The following is a 16,865-nucleotide window of genomic DNA, read 5'->3' as shown; positions in this document are numbered from 1 at the left end:
TTTTTTTAAGGCAGTCACCAACCAAAAAAGGAGGGGAGAGATAAAGTCCTAATCACCAGGAAAATAAAATAAATTATCTTTTTGAAAACATACTGCAGAAAAATTTTAAATATTCAAAAAAATACTTCCATGGTCTATTATGTCTAGATAAGAAAAAAATCTGAATAATCAATTTGTGAACACAAATTACTTTATCATTCACTTTCAACACCAATGTGAATTAATCATAAATTCGTGCACAGAAGGTAACATCAAATGCCAGTATTATTGTATTCTGAACCAATGTAAAAAGGACAGTAGCAAGCAACTACAGAAAATAATCTTAAAATTATACCCACCTTCCTAACGGCATGTTTACTTTGAAGGTCATATTCTCCCACTTTCCCATATCCTAGAAAATGCACAACTGTGGCCATGGTAACACAACCTAACAATCTAAGTCCATACTTTATAACTAAAGACTTATCAATTATTTCTTATCAACACATTGTTGACCCCATCTCCCACTATTCTAGTTGATCGAATACATTTATTTCTGTTCAATTTCTAATCCTTTTCCATGGACTCTGATTCAGCTGTGCCAGTATAAAGTTTGGAATTACCTAACTTACTAAGAAATGATAGGATCCTCCATTTCACCTCTCTTTTAGGTTTCCCATAGTTACAGAAAAAAAGACTGAGGGATTCAGAAGAAAAGGTAAAAGCAAGGAACGGATGAGGACAGGTACAATGACAGAGAGAAATAATTCCACTCATTTTGCAGAGGTGATCCTTTTCATCTGCAGCTTTAATGTTTGGGAAGAATCAAGGGGATTTCCTTAATGTGTAAAAGGAAAAATCAACACTGTCAGATGGCATAACTGTCTAGCTAGGTTTGCTATGAGGTATGTCATCAACAGTGCAAAGTTGAACATAAGTGTTTGGTTTTTTCCTTTCCTAGAATGACAGGGAAGATTGGATTTGGAAGGGACCCTTGAAATAATTTAGTTGAGCATTTTTAATCTTGGCATCCATGGATGCACACTTTACCACAGACAGGATCTATAGTTAGCAACCTATTCTCAGAAGGACTCTGAATAGGGGCACCTGGGTGATACAGTCGGTTAAGTGCTCGACACTTGGTTTCTGCTCAGGTCGTGATCTCAGAGTCCCTTGTCAGGCTCCCCGCTCAGTGTGCAGCCTGCTAAAGTTTCTCTTTCCTTCTCCCCTTGCCCCTCCCTGCTATGTGCGTGCCTGCACTCTTTCTCTCTAAAATAAATACATCTTAAAAAAAAAAAAAAGGACTCAAAACCACTTTTCCCCCAATTATAATCAGTCCTAATCTGTCTTTTCCTTTTGTGAGCAAGGTTGTAATCTCAAAGGGGTCAAGCAGTTTATCTTCAGTTTTACAACAAACTAGTTAGTGTTTCAGGCTGCATCTCTCATCCACGATTCCTCTTTTATTACGGTGTCTCACCATTGCAATGAGTAACACTACAAAACTAGATTCAAATACACGAATTCCATGCTTGCCACAAAAAGATACAAAACTATTCCTTCCTTTTTGGCTGGTCTGAGTTCTCTTGCACTTAAATTTGGGTTTGCCTTTCTTTGAGCCTTTGCCACAAAGTTGGGCCAGTAAAGAAGTGGTGCTTGCTTATGACGGCATTTGCACACAGCTGCTGAACTTGCTAACCAACAGCGTGCGGTTGACTCATCGTCCCATAAATATCAGTAGTATGACTATGAGTGCAGGAACAACTTAACACCTTTTAGTGCTGTGTGTGTGGTTATGTACTCCAAGAGCAGTGCTAATTAAAAAAAGAATTGCTTCGAGAAAAAGAGGTCTTTCGTGCTCCCAGGAAATCAAAACAATCTGCATTGCAGTGTATCCTGTGTGGGAGGGAGAGGAGACAATAATGTTAAAATACAAGGGGCAAGGCTGTTTCAGCAGCCATCGGGTTTTCCCCCTGCCTCCTCTTTCTATAAACATTCATATACACTAGGTTTCTTTAACTCAGCTCTAAAAGATATACCAAGGAGAGTAAATGTATCTCACAGGACCTCTTCCTGAGAAACTGAAATATCACTGCAATAAAGAGACGGAGTGGAAGATCCCCTGGCCTCTTCTTTCCTCGTCCTAAACTCCTACATACAGGGCTCAGACTCGAAGTCCACACCTCCAGGATCCTTTTCCTCCTCTGTCTGGCCTGTTCTCTAGCCCACAGTGGCCTTTAAATGACCAGAGAGCAACAAAACTTCTTTGCCTCAGTTCTCAATGTTTCCCCTGATTTCTTTAAAAAATAAAAAAAAAAAAAACCACACACACACACATTTATGGAGGTATAATTTACATACAAAAACCTGACCAATTTTAAGTGCAATTCAAAGATGTTTGGTAAATTGACCAAGTTGTGAAGCCATCACCATCATCCAGTTTTAGAGCATTTCCATCACCCATGATCCTTCCTACCTGCTCATAGTCAATCCTCAGAACCTGTTTCAGCCCCAGGCAATACCTCTAATCTGCTTTCTGTCTCTGAGAATTGCCTTTTCTGGACATTTCATATACATGGAATTAGACACTCTGTGTTCTTTTGCATCTGGACCCTTTCTCTTGGCAGAATGTTATCAAGGGGGGCGCCTGGGTGGCTCAGTCGTTAAGCGTCTGCCTTCAGCTCAGGTCATGATCCCAGGGTCCTGGGATCAAGCCCTGCATCGGGCTCCCTGTTCGGCGGGAAGCCTGCTTCTCCCTCTCCCACTCCCCCTGCTTGTGTTCCTGCTCTCGCTATCTCTCTCTCTGTCAAATAAATAAAGAAAATATTTTTTAAAAAAAGAATGTTATCAAGGTTCATCCATGTTGCAGCATGTATCAGCAGTCTGTTCCTTTTTATTGCTGAATAGTAGTAGTCAACTGTATGGAGATACCACATGTTATTTATTTGTTCCCTGGTCATATTAGCAACAAGGTAACACAAAGTGAGTGGCTTAAAGAAAAAGAAATTTATTCTCTTATAGTTCTGGAGGCTAGAAGTCATAAATGAGGGCCATGACAGGGCTCCACACCCTCCGACACTCTGGGTAGAATCGTTCCTTGCCTCTTGCTGGCTTCTGCTGGTGGCCATCGATCTTTGGTGGTCCTTGCCTTGCAGCTCCATCACTCCAGTTTCTACCTCTGTCATCACACAATATTCTGTGTGTCTTATTGTATTTTTACAAGGACAACAGTCATATTGGATTAAGGACCCACTGTCATCCATAATGAATTCATTGAACTAATTACAGCTAAAAGACCCTATTTTCAGATAAGGTCATATTCTGAGGTACTTGGGGGGTTACATCTTCAACATAGCTTTTTGGGGGGACACAGTTCAACCCATAATACCAGTTAATGGGCATTTATTTAGGTTGCTTCCTCTTTTGGCTATAAGGAGTAATGCTTCTAAGAACATTTGCATGCAAGTCTTTGTGTGGAAATGTCTTTCATTTCTCATTTTCCCCATGATTTTTACATGGATGACTTTTCTCTTGCTACATGTCTCAGCTCAAATGGTGCCCCCTTCAGAGAAGTTTTTTCTGAACACACTATCTAAAATAAGTCCCTATGTTATTCTTTACTAACATCTTATTTCTTCTATGTTAATTATCACAATTCATAATCATCTTGTTTATTCATGAATCTAGTATCTATCATTTCATCTAGATTGTAAAATGCATGACATCAAGTAATGTGCCTGCCTTTTTCATATGTACCTCTAGCTTCTATCATTGTTTCTTCACTTAGTAGGTAATAAAAAGCTACTGCCATATAAATAACGTCATTTTACACATAAAATTCTGGGCCCCTCTCAAACAGCATTACTATTTTCTATCATCTTTATAGCTATTTATATACATGTTATCTGTTTGTGCTTTCACTTCCTGGAGGAATGGGAATTCTTCTGATTTTTTTCTGTAGCCCTCACAAATCCTAGTTCAGTACCAGGCATATGAAAAAAAAATGTGATCAGTAGGAGTTTGTGGAAGGGAGGAAAAGATGGAGGAATATGGGTCTTATACTATGACACACTGTAGCCATTAAGTCAAACATGTACTTCTTTCCAGGCATGGAAGTCATTTCTAAAGTATCTCATCACGGCTTCTTGTATGAGTTTACTCATTTATACCAGCTGTTTTTCTAAAATGAGCTCTAGGTTGTTTAGGTGGTCATATAGGTGATTTCTGGGTTGATACATACTGATCTATATTTATAGCTATAGAAATTAAAGTAACAGAGTTAGCAATAATACAGATTGATCTGGATTTATAGCAGTAGTTATAGGACATAAAGATATGGATCAGAGATGGGATGGCATGGTTTTCATGATGTTTAAAGAATTTTCATTATATATAAAGATTGTCCTAGTATTAAAGTCATAAGAAATGAAGGAAGCAATTTTCTCCAACTATATTATCAACATTTTTGGGGGGTGGGCACCTGTGAACTGTTTCATTTAATTTGGTTACATCTGGTGGAAGCTATATTTTTATTTGACTGTTTATTTCATTTTAACTATTTTGGCTTTTACTTTCTACATTAAATTTAAAAAGCTATTGCCGTTTTTATTTTTTATGAAACAAAAGGTCCCTTAAAACAAGAGTACATTTTTCAAGTCATTCCTCTGACCACCTGTACACTTTCGAACTTAATTGGTCTACAGCTGCTCTGGTGATTTACGGAATGATTCGGCAGAAAGAGGCTACTGATGGAATTGCTCCAGACCCTTTTTCAATCTTCAGACTATTTAAAAGGTGTGAAGATATAAAGGCCTAGCTATGTCCATACAACCAAAGTAAGTAGAAATAACGAGTGCATATCATATAGTCAGAATCAACCAGGATATATAATCTCTGTAATATTCCCTTTCTCTTGCATGATTTCATTCATTCATGATACAATTTGCCTACAGAGACAACCTTTGCTTTCAATTTTAGAGACATTTATACCTACAATTTTAAACATAAAGAAAAATAGAAGTCTCAATTCATTAAAATGCATGTCAACGTTTTCCATTCTGGAGTAAGAGACCCACCATAACCATAGTGAAAGTTCAGTACTTGAAATTCTATACATTAGAGTCCTCAGGAGTCAAAGGCTTAGCTATATTTATATTCCGATGGAGTAATTCAGTAAATATTCATGTAACACCAACCATAAGACATGCCCTGTGCTCAGCAATGGGAGCACAATGTGGACAACACACACCTGATTGTTATCTTTATGACACCTGTAGGCTACTCTTTTTCAGTGCCTTTCGTGGTGACATATGTAGGCAATGACTGTTTACTGAATAACTGAAAGAGCTGACTTTCTGTGGAAGACATGGCTAGAAATTCCTTGGTTTTTTTTTCTAAACCAGTGGTTCTCAAACTTAAAATCACCTGAAGGGCGTAAGTTTCTGATTTAGGAAGTTGAGATAGAGCCCAAGAATGTGCATTTCTAACAATTTCCGAGGTGATGTTGAAGGTTCTGGTCCAGAGAGTATACTTTAAGAATTTCTGTAGTAACCATGACATGTTAAGTCAAAGCAAAAAGTACAACACAATAATACTAGACTCTCCTGTGGGCTAGTCATTGGGAGAGTATTATAATGGAACCCTACTGGGGACAATGCCCATCAAGAGCCTGGACCCTGGATATGACCTTGTGGCAATGACTGTTCCCCTTTTGAAACCCAAAAAATCATTAAGGCTGATGTCTATAGGAACATAAAATTTAACAAAATAACTGGCAAATTACAGAATATGAAAGAGAAATCAGTCACACACCATGCTTGTTTAACTACGATTTGCAGAGTTCTGTGTTGGCAGAAAGAGGCCACTTTGCAGGGTTGAGTGCCATAACATTTTGCCAACACCTGCCTTAGCTGGAATCTATGCTTGCTAAATTAAACCACAGAAGGGACTTTCACCCACTTCCACAGAGTGGGATTTTCTGCTAGAAAAAATTGCAAAAATCATCTTATGAAAAGTTCCCACATTGACTTTCTTGTGGACTAAGTCATAAGTTCATTAAGCTAAAAATATTTGGAAATACCTCATTAGTCCTATAAATCCCTTTGGCTGAGTTTACACTTTGCTCTTTTAAAAAAGACTTGTTTTGCTCTGGGTTGAAGGAGACATTGTGAGGTCTAGGGGACCATCCAAGGAATCCCTTCTACCACTATCCACTCTCCAATAGATGGATTTCCATTGAGTCTGAGACCACAACTATCCAAACAATGACTCCCCCAATGCTGTAGAGGAGGAGTAAGGAAGCTGAAGGTTGTACATCATCTCTTAAATTTAGGGTTTTAGGTATCCTCAGACATCTGTAGGATGTGAAAATAAGCATGTTTTAACTTTAAATCTGAATTCTTTCCTTCCTTCTCAATAATTAAAGTATAGAGATAACTTGAATTATTCCAGAATGCTATCTCCTATAAAGGTAGAGTGAATGTATCCATGCTTGACTATAACAGTCCTGGTTTACCTGACATGCTGAAGTAATTGGCTAAGTTTCCAGTTTGGGCAGTTAATTATAAGGTCATCTTCCTTAAGGTGAAAGAAAACCAGCTTTCATCTTCCTTTGAGTAAGTACTTTTATGTTCAGCCTACTAAAAAGTTCTTCATATTGCCTTGAATAATATACTCTCTCTCTCCCTCTAATTTGTACATGTTGGTCCTACTTCAAGTCTGTGGAGCCACAAAAAACAAGTCTTTTGATGGACAGTCTTCATATATTTAAAGATATCATCATGTTGTCATTTTGACAAAGTTTGATTGTAAAGTGACAGAGAACAAGGATTTTATTTAGGTTTTGTGAGCTATATAGTCTCTGTTAACTCTGCCATTATAGCTGGAAAGCATCCACAGAGAATATGTAAACAAAAGGACATGGCTAGGGTCCAATAAAATTTTATTTACAAAAACAGTGGTGGGCTGTATGGCCCACGAGCCCTTGTTGGCTGACCCCTGGCTTAGAGGAAATGAGAAAAACAGCCAAGTTCGAGAGAGCTGATAGAATCGACAAACTATTAGAGCTAACAAGAAATTTCAGCAAGCTTGCCAAATGTAGACTCACACAAAAAAATAGCATTTCTGTACATCAGCAATAACTAACTAGAGAATGTGATTAAAAATAAGAAACCATTTGCAATAGCAACAAAAATTATAGAGAATTTAGGAATTAACTAAGAATACCCAACATTTCTATGGAGAAAATGTTAAACTTTTTTTTTTTTTTTTTTTAACAAAAACAGGCCACAGGCTGAACTGGCCTATGGGAGGGAGTCTGCTGATTCCTGCTTTAAACAGATACTGTACCCACTGCCTGGAATTCTTTTCCTTCCTCAACTCTTGATGGAAGATTAGGCTGATCCCCAACACCAGGCCAGATTTCCTCCCATCCAAGGCACGATTATATGCATAATCTCACTGCACCCTTCACTGCTCCTTGTTGGCTCTTATTACAAAAGAAACTTAAATGAACCAGCTTTACTTCTTCACTCTCCCCCAATATGGCCCCACTCCTGCCTTAGGCTGCAGTTAGGTTTCTCAGCTGGAGTATAATTTGTGATACACAGACTTCTGCATTCCTGGTGACAGGTATACAACAGGTACTCAATGAATATTTGTTGGTTAAATGCGTAATCAAATGAATGCCCCAAGTCATCTCTATTTTAGGCTACACACCCCTACTCCCCTTATTCATTTCAAAATCCCTCTGTCTGTACATGTGTTTTCTGGAACTCAATTCAGTGATTCTAATAAGAATGAAACTAGACCCTTCATTAATTTGGAATTCTTTAAGACTACAGGTTTCCAGGGAATGGGATCACATCTTTTTATTTCATAGTGTACCACACACAACGGATACTTAACAGATGCTTCCTAACTGACTAGCTAAATGACCATCCGAGACCTTTGGCCCCCTGGACCTGAAATGGAATGACTGTGCTAGAGGTCTAAAGCTGACTGCCAAGTGTCTAAGCTTGTCAAGCCTTCAAAATATCCAGAGCCATTAAGACACTATTAAATCAGATTAGCAATGGCAGTTTAGCAAAATATCTCACATCCTCTAGTCATTTAGATATTCTCCTCATAAAACACATTTTACGCCCACAGATCCTCAACTGCAAAGTTGTTAGAGAATTAAAAACAAGACATGATTGCTGTAACAAAGCCACACAAAAGTTGAAATTAGAAGTGAGAGTAAAATAAAGCAAAGTGTTTTGCTATAAACTCTAGATCTTAAGTAACATAAAAATATGTCTAAGTGAAGAATGTATTTCTACTCATTGCCAGGCAGAAGTGTCATCCTTGCTAGTCTAAATGCTAGGTCATCAATAAAAGGTTGTGTAGGTCAAGTTTACAATCAAAAAAGATCTTCTTAATGAATGAGTTTTTGATCTGATCCCACAAGGTTAATTAAGTGGCCAAAAAATCAAGCTGCTTTGTTTATGAAGACACACAGTGGTTGTTAATGCTCACTTGAGGTTCTAATCCAGCTTGGGGCAGTATTAAAAAGTTTACTACGAACAGATGACATATCATAATGGAGGATACATTATACTGCATCTATATTATAGGATATCCTACAATATTCTAGTTTTATCCTTTCCATTTTTTAGCCTTTGGTCTTAAATTTGGAACTTTAGGGGGAATGTAGTCTTCTGAGCCACTAATGGTCAACAGAGGCAAAGGCTCACAAATGACCATTTTGGTCAGAAAGAGTGCATGCACCTACTTTTGCGCTAGGACACAAATGTGCTAGCATTGGGAGGAAATCCGAGCCAAGGAATAGCATCTGTTGGTTAGCATCAGATATTACCTGGCCTGTGTGAATATTGGGATTGGAGTAAGGTAGCATAGAAGAGTTGTGACTAGAATCCTAGAGGATGACTAAATTTAAACTTAGATATGACTTGTTACAAATCACACATTTTAATAGCTAAGAAAACTGAGGACCAAAGAAATGGCATGATTTTTGTCATGTGAATTAGTGGTAGATCTGAGACTGCAGCCCAGATTTCATGACTTCTTTTCTTCTTGACTTTTAGTCCTGTCCCCCTTTCACTGCATCCCAGGTGAGGCTACAGCAAAAAAAGACAAAGCTGGCTGGCACCAATCAGGGACATCCTCAACCCTATGTCCAGCACATCTATTTCTGTCCTCCTTGCTCTGAAACTGCAGGAAGCTGAGGTTATCAGCTAGTCTCTTGTCCACTGGGTTAAAGCTAATTTCAGGTGAGAATGTTAAATGTTTCAGTGCTCACCATGCTCAGCATTTTCATGGCTATATAAAATTAGGCTGAGAAAAATGAGTGAGAACTTAGGAAAATATCTCCAGTTATTTTGGTTATATATGAGAACATAAATTTTAAATAAGTTTACATTTTAATTTCCAAAGACAATATATCTAGTGTATATAAACATATACACATTTATACAACATAACTCACATCTATGTTTATAAATGTATATCCAAGAGAAGGGGAGAAAGAGAGAGAGAGATTTTGAAACACAGAGAGGATAAATACCATCTCCCCCTGTTCCTTAGTATTTCTTGTAATTAGAGTTCTAACTGGGGATAATATTCAAAAATATTTAACATCCACTATACAAAGCATGGACCCATCAGACAGACACTGGCTGTAAACTACTTAAAATTTGTCTTGGTTCTAATAAGCAAGACGAAGAACTGCCAAACTAATCCCCAGCCAGCCTCAAGGAAAACAGAGAAAAAAGGCAAAGGTCATATAATAACTCCTGTTCAATTATATACCTGTGTATGTAATGTACATAAACATCCTCAATGACATGACCTCATTTTCCCAAGATTGTACTAATCTCTGCTAATTCTTCTCTTTGTTAGCCATTTTAGAGGAAGTCAGGGATAGTGATTAAAGACAGAAGAAATAGCCATTATAATTATCACCTAAATCTATGATTTCTCTTGTACTTAATGCTCTACGTGTAATCTATTACCTCTGTTTATAGAAATTTAGGGACAATTCTTTGAAATCTGTGTAGGAAGCTCATAATAGAGCAAACTCATCATCATTAATAACCAGCAGTTGGCTAATATTGATCCAGAGACTACTTTAGTACCTGTCATAAAAATAATTATGATATACTTTTCTCAATTAAGTCTTTTTTCTTCATGGTACCTAAGCAACAGGTGCACTTTCCCACATAACAAGTTATATTATTTTTCCAAAGCAGATTTCAAAATATCTAGATAAACTCTGATATAAAATTCTCTCACATTTGCCTAATAACTCAATTTTATACTTCCTACTCACTACATAGCAACACACAGTTATTTAGGAGAACTACCAATACAAAAAAATTTAAAAATCATAGCAGAAAAGAAACAAGGCAAATCTGTTAATCTACAGCCCCACACAGCATTGATGAAACTCAGTTAAGTAGCATGGGGATGGAGCACTGGGAATTTGACCCTGATGCTTCCTCACCTTACTCCCCTGGCCTTCAATTCTCTTCTTTCCCAAAGAATAAAGATACAAAGTTGGATAATCTCTAAGGCGGCGTAGGGCCAACCATCTGGAAATAACCCTTTTACCAAATGTTTTCCTAAAAACTCAAAATATCTCTAATCATTGTAGAAAAAATGAGAAAATACAACAAAGCAAATAGGAAAAAAAAAGAATTGAACATTTTACCACTGAAAGTTAAACACTTCAAAGTTTAACACTGTGAGCATTTTGGAGAGTAGTATTTCCAGCTTTCTCTGTCATCATCCACATACACTTTACAAAACAAGGATAATACTATCTATTGACTATGTAATCTTTTTTTTTTTAATATAATTTGTTGAGTATATCTAGGTAAGGAGGTTACTGGTGTTGCATTTTATTTTGTCACTGATCATAGCACTCTATTTGTAACTTAACCCAGAAGATAAGCCTCTGAGCTAGGTTCCATCATCCTCACTTGACTGATGAGAAAACAGAATGAAATGAGGTTAAACTGACGTCCAAAGTCACACATCTAGTAAATGGTACGACCGAATTCCACCCTGGGGACCTGGTTCCAGAGCCCTCAGGGCTTACCTCAAACCATCCTGCCCCACATTTCAGTAACGATCTGAGCCACAGGAAGGGGTAAGCATGTGAAGAGTGTGGGGGTGGGAAGGGAACATAAACAGCAAAGTCTTGCTGAACCGTGGTGAGCTGGGGGCAAGGGGTCAATAGGGTCAGTGGGATAAACATGGGACACATCACATTTGATGTCTATCAGGACTTGAGTCAACCTTCACTGTTCACTCTTTATGACTCACTGTAACCTTTCAGGCTGGAAACAATGAATCACAGTCTGGAACTGCTTAGCTGGAACTTCAAGGGAATAAGCTGAATATTGAGGACATCTAGTTCTTTAAACTACATCTGCACTTTGCAGGGAAAATGACCAGCCATGGTAATTAGTTCACTTCAGGCAATAGACTCTGTTGCCTTGCTTATTCACATTTCAGAGGCAGAAGGAGGATGAGAAATTTTGAGAGAGCTTCAATTAACAAAATGATTGTACAAATTCTATACAACCTAGTATTTATCAGTTTAATATATTGTCGCTAAATACAAGATCATGCAGAATGATAATTTATTGATTTTATTTTCATAGAATAGACTTTAACAAGAATGTCATCTTTATTTTGCAATCTCTTCTTGATTTCTATTTCCCCTTTTCTCTTATTTCCAGACAAGAGCCAATTAAATAACCTATTTTGTCCTTAGTAATATAGTTCAAGTATCCATTTTATATACTCCAGCCTAAATGGGAAAGACATATTATGAATTTTCACCATGCAACTCTCATGGAAATTAAGAATGAATGGGCATTAATTGCTGAAGAATGAGATCCTTATTCTGCTAATTTTGTGGTAAAATATTCTAGTAAAAAACATTTGTCATCTTGATGAAAATATAGTAGACGAGTCAAGCTATATCTAAAAGCTAAGCAAAAGACAAAGTTGCTGGCAACTTGAGGTGTCCGTGATGATTCTGGAGTTCTTGTGTTCCTGAATTTTTGTTCCTTCTAGCAACTCTGTGCAATGTGTCTCCTGGGCTGTGTCTTAGCGCTTCATCAATATTTCATTACATTTGTGATTTGACACACCTGAATGGATAATAACACCACTGAACAGATATTTTGGCATAAGTGCATTATAAGCAGAGGTCTCGGGGATTTATTTTTAAATAATTCTGTACACAATGCCAGTGGAGCCCATCTTTTGAAAAAGGTTCTTCATCCTTAGGTCTGGAGAGATAGCATCAATAGCTTTTGGAAAACAAAAAACAAAAAACGGTCCTTTGCCTACTTTTCTCTTTAAACTGATAAAATTTTCAGTTTTATTTAATATAATTCAGCTTATTCCAACATATTAATTTAACACATGTCATCTGGCAAGCACTGTGCTGCTCCCTAGAACAAAGCTGGATGAACCGATGATCTGTGCTTGATCACAATTTCAGCAAGGTGGGGGAAGAAGGCAAGCTGATAAGCATGTGAGTATATCAGATGAGTATTATGATAGAGAGATGGGACAAGAAGCACAAAACAAATAATTTTTTCTGTTGCCAAGAGAGAAGTCATGCTTTTGGCTTTACAAATAATGACTAAAATAATACTTTGGATTTTCCCTTATAAACCTGCTCAGTAAAACCATTTCAGTAAATGGCATTCCCACAAACCCAGTTGTGACACCAGAAACCTATGTGTCATCCCTGACATTCTCTTCCAACGCCTCCCACATCCAGTGCCTCAGCCAGTCCTGGCAGCTTTATCTGCAGACTGTATCCTCAATCCATCCACTTCTCTATTATCCGCTGCTACGCCCTAGTTCAAGTTGCTATCCATTTCCCAACTGAATTATTGCAATAGTCTTTCAGGTGGACAGCCAGTGTCCACCCTCACTTGTTTGAAGTCCATTTCTGCACAGTAGCTAAGCCAACTTTTTAAAAAAACATGCAACACTCTCTTGAATAAAATCCTCTTAGGGCTTCTCGTTGCACTGGAGATAAAATCCGGTCTCTTCTCCCTGTTCGACATGATCTGGCTGCTGATTCCTTTCCAACCTCAACTCAAAACATCCTCACCCTGCTCACTGTGCTCCAACCATGCTCACATGCTCTTTTCTTCCTGAGCATGCCAAGTATTTTTTTTGTTTTTGTTTATGTTTGTTTTTACCAGTGTTCTCCTGGAGAATATAAGTGCAATGTGACAGGTCCCTATCGTTCTTGTCCACTGGCACCAGAGTAGTGTCTGTCACACAGTAAGTATGAAATAAATACATGTGAAATGCAGGAATAAATAAAGGAATGATTGAAATCTACATTATCTGCTAAAAAATTGCATAGTATGGTGCATGTTGTAAGGATGCTCAGACCCTCTTTGCAGAGCTGGTTTGTCCCGCAAGTATCCTGTTCTGGGAGGTTCAGATTCACAGCCCCACTTGGGTACAAAGTCCCTTCAGTACAGAAGGGAAGAGGGACATATTTGGAGAGAAATCTGAGTTCCAGGCTTGAATTTGCCAATTTGTCAAGTTTTTCTTGTATAAATTCAGATAAGAGGTGGCATCGTGTAATGAAATGAAATGTAGTGAGTGAGGAGTTAAGATATTAGACTCTGGAATCAAAAGGACATGGGAGCCAAGTGTGAATCTTGGAGCCATTAGTTTTTAGCTAGCTGTGTGGCTTTGGGATTTGTTATTTAACATGTCTGAGCCCCAGTTCATTCATCTATACAAAATAAAAGAGGATATTCCTCATACAGTTGCTTGAGGTTTGAATGAAATAATTCTGGTGAAATTCTGAGCCCCCAGCAAACAGCAAGCTCCTAGTAAATGCTTGTTATCAATGTTCTTGTCTGACAGTTTCCTCACCTGTGTAATGAGTCTAGTAATTCCTGTTCATAATGGAAGGTTCCAATGTGCACTTGATGGGAAAGGAATTTAGAAAGAACAGAAACATGTACCCATGATGCTTAAATCATGTCAGCCATTCTTAAAAGACTTAATTATGCCTTTGTTTTCTTTTACTCAATAAATATTTATTAAGAAGCATCCATGTTCCAGTTATTGCTTTAAGTGCTGGAGATATACTAGTGATCAAGGCACTGCATGTGTTTCTAAACAGTAAGTTTATAGTTAGGGAGACAGGTTTCACACTGGTAACTGTGATACAGAATGAAGAGTTCTTGGGGGATAGTAATAGGCTTTATTGGACTTTATAGAGAAGGCATCTGATGCAGAATAGTGGAGAGGGGGGTCAGGCAGAGATGACTTCCTGGAGAAAGTGATATACTTGAAGAAAAGGAAGGGACCAGTATAAGTCAGTCAAATGAAAGGCTGAGACTCAGAGAAGGAAAAGCATTTCAAGAAGACGGAAGAGAATACATATAAATACTCAGAGTGGGGAAAACGTATAGTGGTACTAGATTTTGGTATACAACTCAGTAGGATTATCTTTGAAAAGCACGTGGTGAATTACCATACACTGTTATGTCATCTATCTTAGATAATTAAGGTGAAATTCATATATTTTCTTGAAATATTTTTTACAAAATTGTTGGAAATTAAAACTTATTTCTCAAGTAAGCATTGATATTCCTGTGTTTCACTGTGGTGTGAACTAGGTCATTAGTATCATTAATCCAGAAGTTATTTGAATAATTTAAAACTTCTTTCTGGACACTGAATACTAAATCCCATAGAATTGATTAATGAACTACGTGTTCAACCTTCCACTTCATTCTGCCTGTGTACACATTTTAAGTGAAAAAGAACAAGAAATAGATTCCTTTGTTATTTATACTTACCTAAATCCACATTCCATTCCTGTTGAGATTAGCAATTAAACTTCTAATTAGTTTTCCAAAATGGATTCATGGGTTTATTTCTTACACAAATGGAGAAAATACAGGTACCAAATGTAAAAAGTACTAAACTTTTCTTACATTTAATTTAGACTATCAGGGTTTGTGTGACAGTAATGTAACAATTTTTCATATGCAATACGGGACCACAAAAAACAGAACTAACAAAATCCCTTAGGAAACTCACCATCATTTCTCAGTATTAGTGGTGTGGGTGGCCCCAGGACCTTGTGATTTGTCACTGTATTTGTAACCACGCAGGTATAATTCCCAACATCAGACTTTTCTACTTTGGCAATATATAGATTCCCAGTCTCTTGAGAAACGAAGCGGCGGTTATCCTGATAGGAAGGGTATTCATTGAAGATCCAGGCATAGCTCAGCTCTGAAAGCAAAGGAATCACCATTACAAATATGTCTTCTGGCATTGGAACGCTACTGTATTCATGAAAGAATTGGTCAAGTTAGAAATTCATACTGTTGCCCAATGATCCTTTTTCAGCCTGCTATTAAATATAAATAGGAAGTAATCATAATCTCTTAAGCATTTTACCAGTACTCGTCCTGTCAGTCAAGAAGATTTTTATTTCAAGAGAACTAAAAGGTACACTGAGAGTTGATTAAAAGAAGTCCAACCTCTTTAAGTCAAGGGAATAAGCATTTATAGTTTACTAAGCATGTGCCAAGCACTATGCAATACTTACTGAGCTAATGCTCAAATTACAGACCCAGAGAGTCTATAATTTTGATATAGTAAGGCTGGAAGCCCCCTGAAAAACTATTTAGATCACTTCTTTCATTTTATAGATAATAATCATTATAGTGCATCACAGTGCCACATACTTGCATAGCACTTTGTGGTTTTCAATGCATTTTACAGTTTTCCATTAACTGAGAAACTTTGGCACAGAGCAACAAAGTAACTAATTCAAACTCTTAGCCCTACTGAGGGACAGAATAATTCCTGAGTCTCAATTTATTCTTCTCCCAAAGCCTCTCACTATCAATGCTAATTCTGACTCTTCTTACTTGTGAGGTTGAACTATTTTTCCATTATTTGAGTGAGATGGTGGTTTAATATTACAGCAAATACTTGCTAAACACACTGACTGACTGGTTGACTGGTCCCAAATGTAAATGTGTATTTAAAAACATTGGCTGAAAAATTTATCATGTTCATAAGAGAGTATGAAATAACAGTCTAAGAACAACTTTTTCGCAAATACTTATTCATCCCAGGGTGCCAGTGGGACAAGTGCGATTGGCAGCCATACCTGAAAACGTATGTTTCCAAGTTCTAATTTTTCTGAAGAATTAGGTAAATGCTTTGTGAATGAACATGGGATCCCATGCTTTCAATTTCAGAGAAGAGCCCTAAACACAGTGAGCTTAAATGTTTTGCTGCAGTGAACTATGGTGCCCCAAGGAAATCAAACTTCTTCAGCTCCAGGCATTCCATGATTCCTCCTTTAAAGTGTGATCTCCAGATTTGTCCAAAGCTGGAGAAGTGATAGACTAGCCACTGGCACTGATTAGTTAATGTGCCCCATTTTATCTTCAAAAGTTACTTTGGTGGACGAGGGGGAGCAACTAGATGAAAAAGAAGACTCTTGTTTCAGAACCAGTTAGCTGAATTCTTACACGTCTCTCTTTAATAGAATCCTGGGCAAAAGTTCAAATGTATGCAATGTCCTTGGAAAATGGCATAAAGACATCAGCTTTTTATTGAGAACACTAATTGTTGTAAAAGGCACTTTTGTTGTTTAATACTTAGATGAGTCCTAAGTGTAATTGACCTCAATAACCAAACGTGCAACAGGAAACATATTCTGCCTTAATAATCCACTGTTTACATACATAGGAGGGGTCATGCAGATTGTTTTACCTTTATCCCTGGATTATAGCATTTCCACATGTATTATTTTAGAGAGATATAATTATGTTTATATGAGAATAGTTAATCATTTTATT

General features: G+C 37.4%; 1 protein-coding gene across 7 annotated transcripts in view; it reads right to left on the bottom strand.

Annotated features, from left to right (window-relative positions):
* CNTN4 (contactin 4) overlaps window positions 1-16,865 on the bottom strand; it is a 913,589-nt gene that overhangs the window by 166,303 nt on the left and 730,421 nt on the right. For all 7 annotated transcript variants that reach the window (XM_032411803.1, XM_032411802.1, XM_032411800.1 and 4 more), the window contains one exon: window positions 15,082-15,279. In XM_032411803.1, the coding sequence (XP_032267694.1) occupies window positions 15,082-15,279 (198 nt within the window). The remainder of the gene's footprint in view (window positions 1-15,081; window positions 15,280-16,865) is intronic.

This window comes from Phoca vitulina, unplaced genomic scaffold (assembly GCF_004348235.1).
Source record: "Phoca vitulina isolate PV1807 unplaced genomic scaffold, GSC_HSeal_1.0 scaffold13, whole genome shotgun sequence".
In the NCBI taxonomy this organism is placed as follows: Eukaryota; Metazoa; Chordata; class Mammalia; order Carnivora; family Phocidae; genus Phoca; species Phoca vitulina.
Note: the sequence above shows the minus strand (reverse complement) of the source record. Positions and strands in the feature narration are given on the sequence as shown.